The sequence below is a fragment of the Mastomys coucha genome, unplaced genomic scaffold (assembly GCF_008632895.1).
Source record: "Mastomys coucha isolate ucsf_1 unplaced genomic scaffold, UCSF_Mcou_1 pScaffold19, whole genome shotgun sequence".
Taxonomy (NCBI): Eukaryota; Metazoa; Chordata; class Mammalia; order Rodentia; family Muridae; genus Mastomys; species Mastomys coucha.
Window position 1 is genome coordinate 15964415 of NW_022196901.1, and position 14071 is coordinate 15978485.

The 14071-nt window shown below is 42.7% G+C and overlaps 1 protein-coding gene across 2 annotated transcripts in view; it reads right to left on the bottom strand.

Moving 5' to 3' along the window:
• Ccdc146 (coiled-coil domain containing 146) overlaps positions 1-14071 on the bottom strand; it is a 135690-nt gene that overhangs the window by 31138 nt on the left and 90481 nt on the right. For both annotated transcript variants that reach the window (XM_031380078.1, XM_031380077.1), the window contains exons 5-7: positions 5072-5129; positions 2515-2691; positions 712-785 (exon numbers count right to left, since the gene is read on the bottom strand). In XM_031380078.1, coding sequence (XP_031235938.1) covers positions 712-785; positions 2515-2691; positions 5072-5129 — 309 coding nt within the window. The remainder of the gene's footprint in view (positions 1-711; positions 786-2514; positions 2692-5071; positions 5130-14071) is intronic.

Below are 14071 nucleotides of genomic sequence, written 5' to 3' on the forward strand. Positions count from 1 at the left end.
GGAGGAGGAGGAGGAGGAGGAGGAGAGACAGGGAGAGGGAAAGAGGGACAGGGGATAGTTTCCTAGAATGCTCCTGAAAACAGGCATTTGTCCATTCTCTTTTCTCCATAGATGGCACTCTGTCACCTGTGGTTTCTGCTCCCATTGTGACTAGCCTCCTGGACCAGACTTGACTCTGTTAACTTCCCTTCTGGTGATCTTGGGTTTTAGAATCACCACTGTTCCATTTTCCTGTAGTCTTTTAAGAGCAGTTGCTAGAGTGATCATGCTATTTCTCAAGAATATTTTTATATACACCAAATCTTGTATTTCTTTTTGATCACTGAAATCCTAAGAGCTTGTCAGTCATCCTCATACCCAAGCCTACTCTGCTTGTGTGAGGGTGAATTGATGCAAAGTGACAAGTTGCTAGCATTCGGGCTGTGGTTGAGTGAGCATCATTTGGGACCATGAAATTCTAAGTTCAAATAGTCAATCCCCAGCCTTAATGAAGTCACTGAAGGTCTCCATAGAAACAGAATTTATCAGTTGAAATAGAACTCTTATCATTTGCTGTATTATTTTCTTTTAAAGAACATGATACATAGAGCCCATATGGGATCAGGATCAGGCATTTCCAAGATTATAACTTGTAAATATTATAACATATACACACATTATTTGGGAGTGGGTAGCTTAGCAGGGGTTTAGAATAAAAGTATTAAATCATACACTTTTTTGCGTGTCATTTTTTCTATCTCCTTCATAATTTGTACAGGAACACTTTGATGGTGGACCACGTCATCCTAGTAAAGAAATACAATCATGGTAAGTTGTATAGTCAATTAAGCAAGCAAATTAAATGAGAGAAAAATTAGACTTTGTAGAATTCTTACCATCTACCCTGTACACTTTATTTCCTCCAATATTCACAATGGCCTTAAAAGGTCTTTATAGTTGTTACTATCTCAAAAAGCAGATGACAGCTACAGGTGCCCCTCTAAGATTCCCTCTTCCTTCATATGAGAGAGGAGAAGGAATGATGATGGCAGCTGTGGCCAGTGGCTAGCTGATGTAATGAGATACTACCACATGCTCCTTGGCTCAGGAGAATTGCCTCTGTGGTTCAATTAAAGATCTAGGGTTCTGCCGGGCGGTGGTGGCGCACATCTTTAATCCCAGCACTTGGGAGGCAGAGGCAGGTGGATTTCTGAGTTTGAGGCCAGCCTGGTCTACAGAGTGAGTGCCAGGACAGCCAGGGCTACACAGAGAAACCCTGTCTCGAAAATACCAAAAAAAAAAAAAAAGATCTAGGGTTCTTTCTGGTGCCAGGCTGAGAGTGGAGCTACACAGTAGAAACCTTATCTGGCCCATCATCTTCCTAAGCTCTATCCTGCCCCATTGTGAGCCCCACAGATTTCTCCCACATTAAGATACTGCTTCCAGGGAGTCCTGTCTCAGATTGTGAAAGGAGACATGATAAACCAAAACCAAAACCAAAACCAACAACAAAAGAAACCAAATCACATGGCCTACAGTTAGTTGCCCAGGTCCTATGTGCAGGGCCAAGGTTGAAAGCTAAACCTGTGGACCTTCAGGATCAGCAAGCTGTATACATCAGTGGAAAGTTCAGTGTAGGCGTTGCATTAGAGGCAATGAAATACCCCTGATCTGAGGTGTTCAGGAGATTCTGAGCTCTGGAACCACACGTGAGTATGAGAGCTAAACGCCACCCAGCACTGACAGGGTGGAGTGTTTCTCTGTCGGATCTTGCTTCATCCTGGAGCACATGCATAGTTTGCAGGGCTGAAGCTTGGCAGCTTGAAAGCCCCTCTTCAAGTAGAAAGCTGCCAATGCTAACTTAGGTACACGCCCTGGGAAGAGAGTCCTAGATTCGATGCCCTCTGGGCTCTTGGCAAAGGAGTCTCTTCTTAGTTCCAATATCCCCAGAGAAGATGTGTGTGGGGTAAGTGACTGTGCTAAGGTCGTAGGAGAAAAGGGCAGAGTCAGTCATCAGGATTTTCTAAGCCAATGAGTCTTGAGAGTTGTTCTTTAAATAACTCTAGGTTCCTTAAATTGTTCTGAGAATTATTATACATTTTTCAAAATAAAATTAATTGCAATACATTACTTCCTAAAACATTAATATAGGCTCCTAGTCACTTTTACGGTAAAAGGAAGAGTGGAATCAAGCATAGAAGTGTAAGGCAATACAAACAGATACAAGAGGGTTGAATAGTCTGTTCCTTTCAAGGAATCATGTGTGTTTGTGACCCTCACTGCAAATGTTGGAGGCTCATTTGCCAAGTCTAGGTCTGCAAATTAGGACAGTGTTAGTGAGCTTTTCATGTGCCTTTTCCCATCAAACACTCTCACGCCCTTTGTAAATTGTCAGAATTTAAGTTGCATTTGACAGAATCCTTTGAGTTTGTGTGACAGATCTTTCGGTCACATGAAGTAGCGACTCTCCATCCCTGTGTTTTTATATCCACATAGGCACCATGTGCAAGCATTCACGGACTGTCGACAGCATACCTTCAAGCCAACCTGATATTCTAACAGTTCCTCTAACTCCTTCTGCTCCTTCACTAATTGCTTCTGCTTGAACACCACATCTTCCCGCAAGTTTTTGATCTCCAGTCTCTTCTGCATCACCTCCTTGCGCAGTTCTTCAGTGCTTTCTTTCAGGAGCCTTGTCTTCTTCTCTATTTCCTTTAAAAGTTATGAAAATGGCCAGTTAGACAGTCCAGGTGAATGCTCATCCACTTAAAAATGAAACTAAAATCAATCCCTTTCACCATATTCATTGCACATGTTTGAAGACTAGTGATTCCCAGGAAGTTAAGGGGAACTTATTGTGCCACAGCATGCAATTGTATCATGTTAACTAAGCATGCAATTGTATCATGTTAACTAAGCATGTGACAGTTTTGAAGTACTTTAAAATTGAGTGCTTCATATTTTAAATGTTTTCTGTGTTAATTTTTATTTCATACTAAAAAGCACTGTGAAAATGTACATTCTGTTTCCTTGTAGCTTTGAGATTTGACAAAGTCAAATGCAAACAATCTGAATATCTGTGTTGTGCTTAGCCTGAGTCCTACATGGCAGCTGGCCATGAGGAGGCTCGGATTTCCATCAAGCACCCACATTTCCTGACACTGCCTCTGCACACTCTCCTCCTTAGTGTCCTCCATCAGGCTCCCAGGACACTTGGCTTCCTCTGTCTTATTTATTATCTGGAGTGGGCTTGACTTACAGATAAAAGCCTTCTTATACTCAGAAGGGCTATCAGCTAATAATGGCCAAGTGGATAGATTGATTAGCCTGCTCTGAGTTTTCTTTGAAATTCCCACCTACTGCTGTAACTAAATTCTAAATTTTTTTTAAATTTTTTTTATTAGATATTTTCTTTATTTACATGTAAAGTTCTCCTTTCCTAGTTTCCCCTCCAAAAAACAAAGAAACAAACAAAAATAACAAAAACAAACCCCTGTTGCCTCCCCCCTCCCCATGCCTGCCACCCCACCCTCTCCCACTTATTGGCCCTGGCATTCCTCTACACTGGGGCACAGAACCTTCACAGGGCCGAGATCCTCTCCTCCTTTTGATGATCGAGCCTGCAATCCTCTACTATACACATGCTGCCAGAACAATCAGACCCCTCCATGTGCAGTCCTTGGTTGGTGGTTGAGACCCTGGGAGCTCTGAGAGTACTAGTTAGTTTATATTGTTGTTCTTCCTAAGGGGCTGCAAACCCCTCAGCTCCATTGGTCCTTTCTCTAACTCCTTCATTGAGGACCCTGTACTCAGTTCGATGGATGGCTGTGAGCGTCTACATCTGTGTTAGTCAGGTACTGTCAGAGCCTCTCAGGAGAGAGCTATATTTAGGCTGACTTGCCCTTCCTTCAGTCTCTGCTCCATAGTTAATCTCTGCAACTCCTTCTGTGGGTATTTGGTTCCCCCTTTTAAGAAGGAATGAAATGTCTACCTTTTGGTCTTCCTTCTTCTTAACCCACCTATACCACTCCTGGGCATATACCCAAAATATACTGCAACATGTAATAAGAACACATGCTCCACCATGTTCATAGCAGCCTTATTTATAATAGCCAGAACCTGGAAACAACCCTGATGTCCCTCAACACAGGAGTGGATACAGAAATTGTGGTACATCTACACAATGGAGTACTACTCAGCTATTAAAAACAATAAATTTATGAAATTCTTAGGTAAATGGATGGATCTGGAGAATATCATCCTGAGTGAGGTAAGCCAATCACAAAAGAACAAACACAGTATGCACTCTCTGATAAGTGAGTTATTATTATTAGCCCAGAAGTTTGGAATACAAGAAGAACAACCCATAAACCACAAGGAACTAAATTCTAAATTTAGTCTGTAACTAAAATTCAAATTCAAATTGCCCTCTCTCCCCCTCTCCCCTTCTCTCTCCCACTCTCCCCTTCTCCTGCTCTCCCTCTCTCCCCATCTCCTCCTCCCACTCCTTTCTTCATGTCTCTCTGTCTCTCTGTCTCTCTCTCTCTCTCTCTCTCTCTCTCTGTGTGTGTGTGTATGTCTTACTGTTTTGGGTCCATGTAAGGTCTCAGCTACTGCTCCAGTGCCATGCCTGCCTGCCTTTTGCCAGGAGAGCCTCTACTAAGCTGTGTAGCCATGAGATCCAAATTATATGCTTTTTTTTTTTTTTTTTTTTTTTTTTTTTTTTTTTTTTTTACATGTTGCCTTGGTCATGGTGTGAAAGTGGTGTACAGTCTTTATGAACCAGGTCTGAGAAGCTCAGAAAGCTCTGAGTGCAGTAGCAACAGAAGAGATGTTCTTAAGTGACAAACAAAAAATTTATTTTCTTCTAGAAACAAAGCAGACACTGTGACTGACACAGCCTAACAGGTGCCAGCTCAGACAGCCTACAACATGCCTCGTTTGTGCCTCCTCACAAGCATGCACACCTTCCTTGTGGCATCTGCAGTGACTATGGATTGTGGATGATTGGTGCTTCAAATATTTCAGGGTATGCTATTATTTCTAAAGGGATTTTTGAATACAGCTGCATTTAATAAACTCTAATACTTACTCCTGGCTTAGGTATCTTCTCAAATTCCTTTAATATGATACTCTTTTCTTCTGTTAAGCTGCCAAAAGAAAAGACGATGTTTGACAAAACGTACCAAAGTTCTTTCTGTCCAGTACCTTTCTCTTTTCTCTATCAGCAGGGTTCCCAGGCTTGTCTCCTCATATCCTAGTGTCCTCTCTTGATGATGACTCTGACTCTCATTGGCCCTTAGGTGCTTCCTCCTGCCCACACTCCAGCAGCAGCATATGGACAGACCTAATACCTCAGCTCTCTGGGCATGTTATTGTAACTGTCCTGGACCACGGGCATCCCTGTGGACTGGGACTCCTTTTGTAACTTTCTGGACCATGGGCAATGCCTGTGGACTGGGACTCCTTTTGTAACTTCCTGGACCATGGGCATCCCTGTGGACTTGGGACTGCTTTTGTAACCGTCCTGGACCATGAGCATCCCCGTGGATTAGGACTCCTCCCAGGAAGGCTCTGGACCTTTTCCTCTTTACATGTTTCTACCTCAAATTACTAGTGTGGCCTTCTAAAGGCTCTGCATTACCTGACTTCACCCTTGCCCCTGATAGTCAACCCTCCTTCAGTTCAATGCTTTTTAGCAACATAAACAAGAGCCCATTGCTTTTCTGCTCAATAACATCTAATCAAACCTGGTCCAAGTTGAAACTCTGCATCATCTGCCTCTCCAGTCTTGCTACTTGCCACATTTCCCTCTGGCCAACGTGGTCTTCCTAAATCTCTTCCAACCTCAAGCTCTCTGGCCTGCCTGATGGCTCTGCCTAGCTTATTCTGGGTCATCCTACTAAAACAGTACTAACATCCCCACCAGGCTTGTTTCACTCTTCCATATAGTGCTCCTCGCTGTCTGGTATTTTGTTGTGCGCTACTCTGTAAGCACAGAGACTTTGCTCTGTTTATACTGTGCCACCATTGCTAGAAAATAGTTGGTGTTCAGTAATTAGTAGCAGGATAGGGCAGATGACTAAAGTTGGTTTAACTCCTACTTCATTCTTTGAAATACATAATTTGTTTACTAAGTGAGGATAGAGAGGAACACAGAGAAGTGGAGCTGCCTGGAGAACGAACCATTGCTTCATGCTATTTACATCTGAGTTGGGAAACGACCATGGACATCATGAAGGGAAGACCCTGCAGATGTGCACAGCTGTGAAGAAGGGTCATCCCAAGGGCTCCCACAGTTTACAAGACATTTGTATTTCTCAGGGATGGTATTACAGGGAAGCACCACTGAGAGACATAGAGCAGTGGAGCAGAAGAAACCCTTGGAGCATGGATATGCAAGGAAGGATGTGGCTCAGGTGGATGCTACACGGGGGGGGGGGGGGGGCACTTGAGATCAGTGCCTTTCAACATTGTTTCCATTATAAACTACTAACAATTGCATATGAAACCACAAGAACAGTACGCATGTTCATCTATACTTCTATCTCATGGTCACTTAGCCAAATTCATACTCTTCCTTTAGCCCCTGTGGCAAACACACTTTGTTATCTGTCATATCCTTCCCCCTTCCTGAATACCTAGGAAGGTTGCATTTTATAGCTTCCCTTGCATTTGGACTAGGGACAATGGAAGGTGATTGTCACCAGCCTTCCCAGCCTCACTGAATGGAAACCACTTGATAAGCACACAGGATGGGGGCTGTTCAACTTTCACTCAACTATGTCAGAACGCAGAAACAAACTTTTCCCTCCACCCCTCCTTTTTTTTTTTAAGGATAGGGCCACTCCCAACCAAAGAGCATACATGGGCTGTTTCAAAGCCCCTAGCACATATGTAGCAGAGGGCTGCCTTGTCTGACCTCAGTGGGAGAGGATATGCCTAATCTTGTAGAGAATTGATGCCCCAGGGTAAGGGGATACCTAGGGATGGGCCCCCCTCAGAGGTGAAGAGGAGGGGGTGAGGGGAAGAACTCTGTGAGGGGGGACCAGAAGAAGGCAACAGTTGGGATGTAAACAAGTAAAATATTTACATAACAACAACAACAATAAAGATAGGGCCTCTCTATAATCCTGGCTGTCCTGGAACTTGCTACACAGGCCAGGCTGGCCATGAACTCACAGAGATCCATCTGCCTCTGCCTCCTGAGTGCTGGGATTAAAGGCATGTGCCATTACACCAGGTCAGAAACACACTTTCATACTCCTCTATAGCCACAGTAAGATTTATGTACTGTTGTTGCCTGGCCGCACTGGAGTCTAATGTTTTTATTCCCCTCTCTGTTTCCAAATTTCCAGTGACAAGCAATGACTTCCAAGTCAGTATCTCCAGGCGGGAACTTCCTTGGAATGCCAAATTTTTACTTTTCAACTCTCGGTAGACAAAGCCAGACTTTTCCAGTCAATTTGTTCCCCTCACATTTTCTACCGCATCTCGTTCCCAAGTGCACAAGCTTGGGAGTTACTCTTGAGGCTTCTCCACTTCTTGCCTCTTTCTCAGTGTTCAAGCTTTTTGCTATTGTACCATGGGATTCTCAGGTTCTCTCCCTTTACTCTGTCTGTTTTTCAGACAGAGTATTTTCTATTTATCTTGGAGTCACTGACTTTTCTTACTTTCAATCTCCTATTCACCAATCAGTTGGTTGTTAAAATTTTCAGTTACTGTATTTCTCAGTTCTAAAATCCTCAGATGAACAACAAAAGGTATAAGACTGTATTTGGGGGATTACTTTTGTAGTGAAAAATGGAATCAGTTGGAAATACTTAAACACCATCAAGAGATATTCTTCATAAGTTGTGGCTTCTGAGACTTCTGTTTTCCATTAGACTTGATGTTTGGAGTTATTTGTTGGTGTGTGCATGTAAAAGCTGTGGGAAGGTCTTTGTCACTTAACTCGGGAACCTCTAGCATGTGAGCTGGTATCTGCTGTCTCTTCTCAGGCAAGGTGAGAGTTTGCCTGGTTCTTCATCTGTGAAAACCGTTGAATGGCTATGTGATGGGATTCTGGGCATTACTCAGAGCCCATGAAAACAGTTAATATTTTGGCTTTAGTAGACATGGTTCAGTTCAGGTCAAAAGATCCAGCCAATCTGCTGGCAGCTATGGTTTTAAACTGGTTTAATTTTCAGCACCTTTTTGCATTGCTATCTGGAACTTTCCTGTTGGGAGCCGGAGAGCTGACCACTTAGCTAGTTCTCAGTTTCTGTGAGCTGTAGGGGATCAGATCTACAAATGTGCCGCTTGAGGGCGAGCCAAGTTCATGAGCAACTCCTTTACATTTATAAGCTCTTTGACCCATCATCAGCAAGTTCAAAATATTTGGATTTCTCCCTGTTGATCTTCAGGGTAGCCTTGGAGGGTTTTATCAGAATCTAAGCAGCCTGGGAGAATTAAAACACCCAAGTCCAGTTGGCTCTGATTTTCTGGGTCAAAGAAAGAAAATAATTCCATCTAGTACTGTCCTGCCTCTCCTAAGAAGGGCTAGACTGGACAGGAAATGCACCTGCAAAGCTCCCAGTCCGGTGCCATTAGACTCCTGATTACAGGGCTGTCTAAGGCTTCCCTTTCTCCAACATCACCATCACCTGCATCACAGTCTTATTGTCACAGCTCCTTCTCCATGGTATGCTGGTCTGGTTGGCAAGAGAACACAGCCAGATTTAAAGTACATAGAATCACTTGGGTTACCAAGAGTGCGTGGCTTACTAAGCTCGATGTTTAAAACAACTTTAACTAATAGATTAGGAATTCTGATTGATAAGTAACACATAATATAAGACTGGATGGATAATATACACAGAGAAGTGGCAAGTCCAGGGGAAAATGAAAGGATATGCTGGGGATTAAGAACATTGCAACAAAAGCAAAGAGTGCCTGTTACGGGAGATTGGCAGAATGGACACGGTAGAGAAGGAACCACTGAGTTTGAGGAAATCACAATAAAAACATCAAAAGCAAGAGAAAAGGCATTGGGAAAAAAAAACTTTGGGGCAACTACAGGGGCATGATATGTACATAATGTGAATATCAGAGGAAAAAGAAAAGGGGGGAACCAAAATATATTCTAAGCAATAATGACTGAAGATACCCTTATATTCATGTTAGACAACAAATTACAGACCCAGAAAGCTTGAAGAACCCATTAGGCAATACAAACGCACCTTAAAAACTATAAAAGGTAAATTATAGAAAAATTAGAAAATAAGAGGAAAATAAGATTGTATAAAATTGGAGAAAAGGCATGTGGTATCTACAGAGATGCAAGGGCCAGGACAATATCCAGCACCTTTCAAAACCACGCAAGCAGTTACGCCTCCCAGGAAACAGCGTCACACCCACAGGCAGTGTCTCCTAGGTGATTCTGAATCCAGCCAAGTTGACAATGAAGACTGATCAACACAAATGTTAACTCAGTCATACCAATAATCATCTTAAATGACAATGAAGACATAGATTGTAAGAATGGATAAAAATAGTAGCTCCTATATATATAGGTTGTCTATAAGAAACTAGTTTTAAATATTCATTTAATTTCTGTATCTGTACATGAGTCTGTGTTACTCTGTGAGTGTACGCACAGTCACATTCACACATTTGTGCATGGGTGCCCATGGAAGACTGATGCGGGTTTCTCTAGGGGTAGAGCTGGAGTTATAGGCAGTTGTGGGCCACCCAATGTGAGTGCTGGGAACTCAACGTGGGTCCTCTGGAAGAACAGGGAGTGCTCTTCAGCCACAGAAACCCATTCTACATACCTATAAATGAAAAGGAAGTGGAGGGCAGACCACGATGTAGTGGCCACTGTACTAGTTTGAGTATCTTTAATCTGAAAGTCCAACATCTGAGATGTTCCAAATTCAGAAACTTTTTGAGAGCTGCCATGGCACCCGAGGGTTTCCAACCTCAGACTTGGGATTCAAAGAGATAGTCTCCAATTACACTTGAAGACTCTGGCACACCTCTCTCCAAGATGGACAGACAAAAGCAGGAAGTCAGCAAGGACCTCCCTGAATTCCAGGAGAACATAACTGACTTGTCTAATACATAGACCATCACCTTGAGATTAACAAACAAAAAAGCAATAAAAAATACTAGACAGTAGAGAAAGGGAACTGGTAGTCGCTCTCCTGTTGGTGTGAATAATACAGAAAATGAGAGTTCTTGAGCTTTCATTCTGACCACTGGAGTGAGGTGACAAGGTGGGCAATGGAGATTTTAGAAACCGCTTCAATTAGGATTAGCCACAATGTTCTAAATTAACTAACAGCAGGTTGATACAATCATTTGCTTACCTTCTCTCAACAACCATATTTTGAGTTCTATTTTGCACAGATTTTTGTCTGCATTCAATCATCAAGTGCCTTTGCTATTTTCCCCCTAAATTTTCTCAGCCCAAACTTTAAACACTGAAGACTTAACTATATGACGAGGTTTGGGCCAGATGGAGCATTGTGGTCATACTGCATCAAACAGATCCTATGAGTCATCAGATCCAGGAACAAGGAGCCACAGGTCGACATACATCTGTGCATCAGGTTTTATTCTAGCATATTTCATTGGCAATGATGTACATTAATGATAGTTTCATGATGCCTGTCACATGGAACCTAATATAAATGAGCATAGATTCAAGCTGAAGTTTTTCAGTTTTAAGCATTTACCACTTGGTCCTTAGAATTACCCTCCCCCACACTGATACACAACACTTTGGGCATGCTGCCACCAGAGGGTGTTCGAGTGCTGCCAGCCATTGGCTGATGAAGGAAACAATGGTAACAGGAACCCAAGATAAAGGCTTGCAGTCTTCTCTTTAAATAAACACAAAATGGCGTTTTCTTTGGAACAAACAGAATGGTCGTTATCTAGGACTGTTAAGACCAGCCATATTTCTATTATGAAATTTCCCCTTTAAGAAACATGGACTTTTATTTCTTTTAAGAGGTGTATGCTTCTATTTTCAAAGATCATAGCCTTAACACTGTGTACCATGGATGGTCATTTCATTCTTCCATGTATCCTTAGTAAAATTCTATTAACTGCATGTATTAGTCAAGGTTCTCTAGAGTCACAGAACTTATGGTAGTCTCTATGTAGTAAAGGAATTTATTGATGACTTACAGTCTGTAGTCCAACTCCCAACAATGGTGGGCAGCAGCTGTGAATGGAAGTCCAAGGATCCAGCAATTGCTCAGTCCCACAAGGCAAGCAGGCAAAGCAGAGCCTGCCTGCCTTCTTCCAATGCCCTTATATAGGTCTCCAGCAAAAGGTGTGGCCCAGATTAAAGGTGTGTGCCACCACACCTTTAAATCCAAATGACCTTGAACTCGTAGATCTTCTTATCTTAATCTTCTGGGATTCATAGCAACTATGCCACCACACCTTTAATCCCACATGATCTTGAACTCGTAGATCTTCCCATCTTAATCTTCTGGAATTCATAGCCACTATGCCTCAAGATCTCCATGCCAAGATTCAGGTCGGAAACTTGTATCTCTCAGCCTCCAGACTAGGGCCACAGGTGAGCCTTCTAATTCTGGATTGTAGTTCATTTCACATATAGTCAAGTTGACAACCAGGAATAACCAGTACACTGCATATGCATAGTTGAGTTTATTTTTTATTGAAATTACACAGTGTTTCCCTAGTTGCTAAACAGATTCCACAATTAGTAATTGAATAGTTACTAATCTCAAGGTTTTCTATTGAGAGTAGATACTATGATAAAATAATTCTAAGTATTATTTATCATATACCAGGCCTACCATATGCAGGCATCTACACACATTTCTATACTCCACAGTTTTGTGGTATTGTGCAAATAAAAACCCGAGATAAGTACTTTCCCTCAGCACAGTCGTGCCTGTGACAGGCACCGGGACTCCAGAGTTGGTGCCAGGCACCTCAGGAAAACAACCTGCTGAAAGACGACCAGCTTTTTAAAATTTCAGATGACATCAAATTTTTACACTTATAAATAATGTCACAACGTTGACAGGCTGTTTTACTTTTTTAGATTTTCATTTTTGCATGGCATTACTGGGACAAGACTGTTTTCTGTTATGGTAATACTTGCCATATATTAGAGTACATGTTAACTCTTAACCTCATATTCAAATATCAATCTGATTTTTCTCACACCTTCCACACTGAAGGAGGCTTCAATATCAAGGCTCTTTACTATCAATTTTCTGCATCAAAACAGTCCTAACAGAAACCGTGTCGTGGACTTTTATGGTTTTAAGGAGTACAAGAACGGGGCAAAGCAGGGTGCCTGGCACTGCAGTTGGTGAGTGAAAGAGGGTAGGTGGGCTGGGTAGATACTTTGAGAAGGTGGACTTCGGGACTGATCTCATAACCAGCTCCTAGGACAGACTTTCCAAAGCTAGAGAGAGCACTGTGAGAGGCCAAGCCCCCTGTCCTTGGGATGCTCAAATCATAGGTCTGGTTGACCTTAAGGGAATCCTTGGGTGTGTTTAGTACAAAGCTAAGACTAAGAGTGAGACCAACTGCTACTAAGTTCCAACTTGAATCAAAACCACATAGGGAGCTTGTAAAAGACTCACATAGTAGGGCTTTGTGGGGCTTGCCTGGTGGGGGCCTGAATCAGAACCCTTGGTTCTGGGACTCATCTGCCTTTTGGATGATACTCTCAGGTGCTTCTCTTCCTGTTACTTAAGGATTCACCTGAGAAACGCTTTTAAAAATTGCTCTAAAAAAACTGGTTAGTTTTGAGCTGTAAATTTTTCTCAGTGAGCAAGGGCTGCTTGCATTCTGTCTTCTCTTCACTCTCACGGACTCCATTGGTGTTGCTAAAATCACCCCTCTGAGGGCAAGGGACATGGGACACAAGACTAAGACAAAGCATAATAATACATTGCATGAAAATGCCCTCATTAAACACATTACTTGTATACTAAGTTAACATAAACATTACTTGTAATTCTTTGGGCGAGAGCAGGAGATAGATTGGTCAGGTCCAACAAGGATGCCAAAGCAGCGGTCCAGAAAATGTCTTTGCTGAGCCCAGAGGGGAGTTGTGGTTCCTAACTCTTGTCCTCTCCTAGCTGAGCAAGCCTGCCTGAAGGCTACAACCACTAGTCACTGGAACTAAGAGAATCATCCAGACATCAGGACATCCCTGAACACGCCCAGCTCAAGGGTCGCTGTTCTCCGAGTCCATACCGTGCCGGAGGTCACTAATTACGGCCTTGCTTCCCCAACTGACCAAGGCTTGTCAGAACATGTCAGACTTAGACTAAGAGACACGTTGTACAGACTGCCCAAATTTTAGGAATTACTGGAAACCAGGGAAACTCAAAAGGCAACAGGAAAGGGGAACATTGGAGAGAATATTGAAACTTTTTACCAGAGAAAGCTTTTAGAAAAATAACAACTTCCTTGGTTGCCAACTAAGCTCCCTGCAGAATGATTTAGCTACTTATATATCTATATTTAAGTATGAGCCATAAACTAAAACTGTGTAACACAGACTAATTATTAACTAATCAAAACAATTTACTAACCATTAGCATCTATTAAAAAGCTTATCCTGTGTGAAGAAAGCCGTTGGGCCTCGTGGCCATGCCTTTAATTCTAGCAGCTGGGAGGCAGAGGGCAGAGGGCAGAGGGCAGAGGGCAGAGGGCAGAGGGCAGAGGGCAGAGGGCAGAGGGCAGAGGCAGACAGAGTTCTGTGTCTTTAAGGCCAGCCTGGTCTACTTAGTGAGATCTTGTCTCAAAAAGTATCAGAAGAGGAAAGAGACAGAAGGAGAGGAAGAGGAGGAGGAGGAGGCGGCAGTGGCAGCAGCCAAGAGGAAAGTCAAAGTAACTTGATGTTGCTCTTGCCAGTCCCCAGTGACTCAGACGTTCCTCGGGATGCTGGGGTGGAGGCTGTTGGCCACTTGGGCTTGTATTATTTAGGCTCTGAATACAAGGATAGTTTACTGTGCTGAACTGACAAATATCATCTGTATATTTGGATGAATAGCTTTCTCTCATTGGCTTTGTTTATTTTTATCTATGGATGGAAATGCCT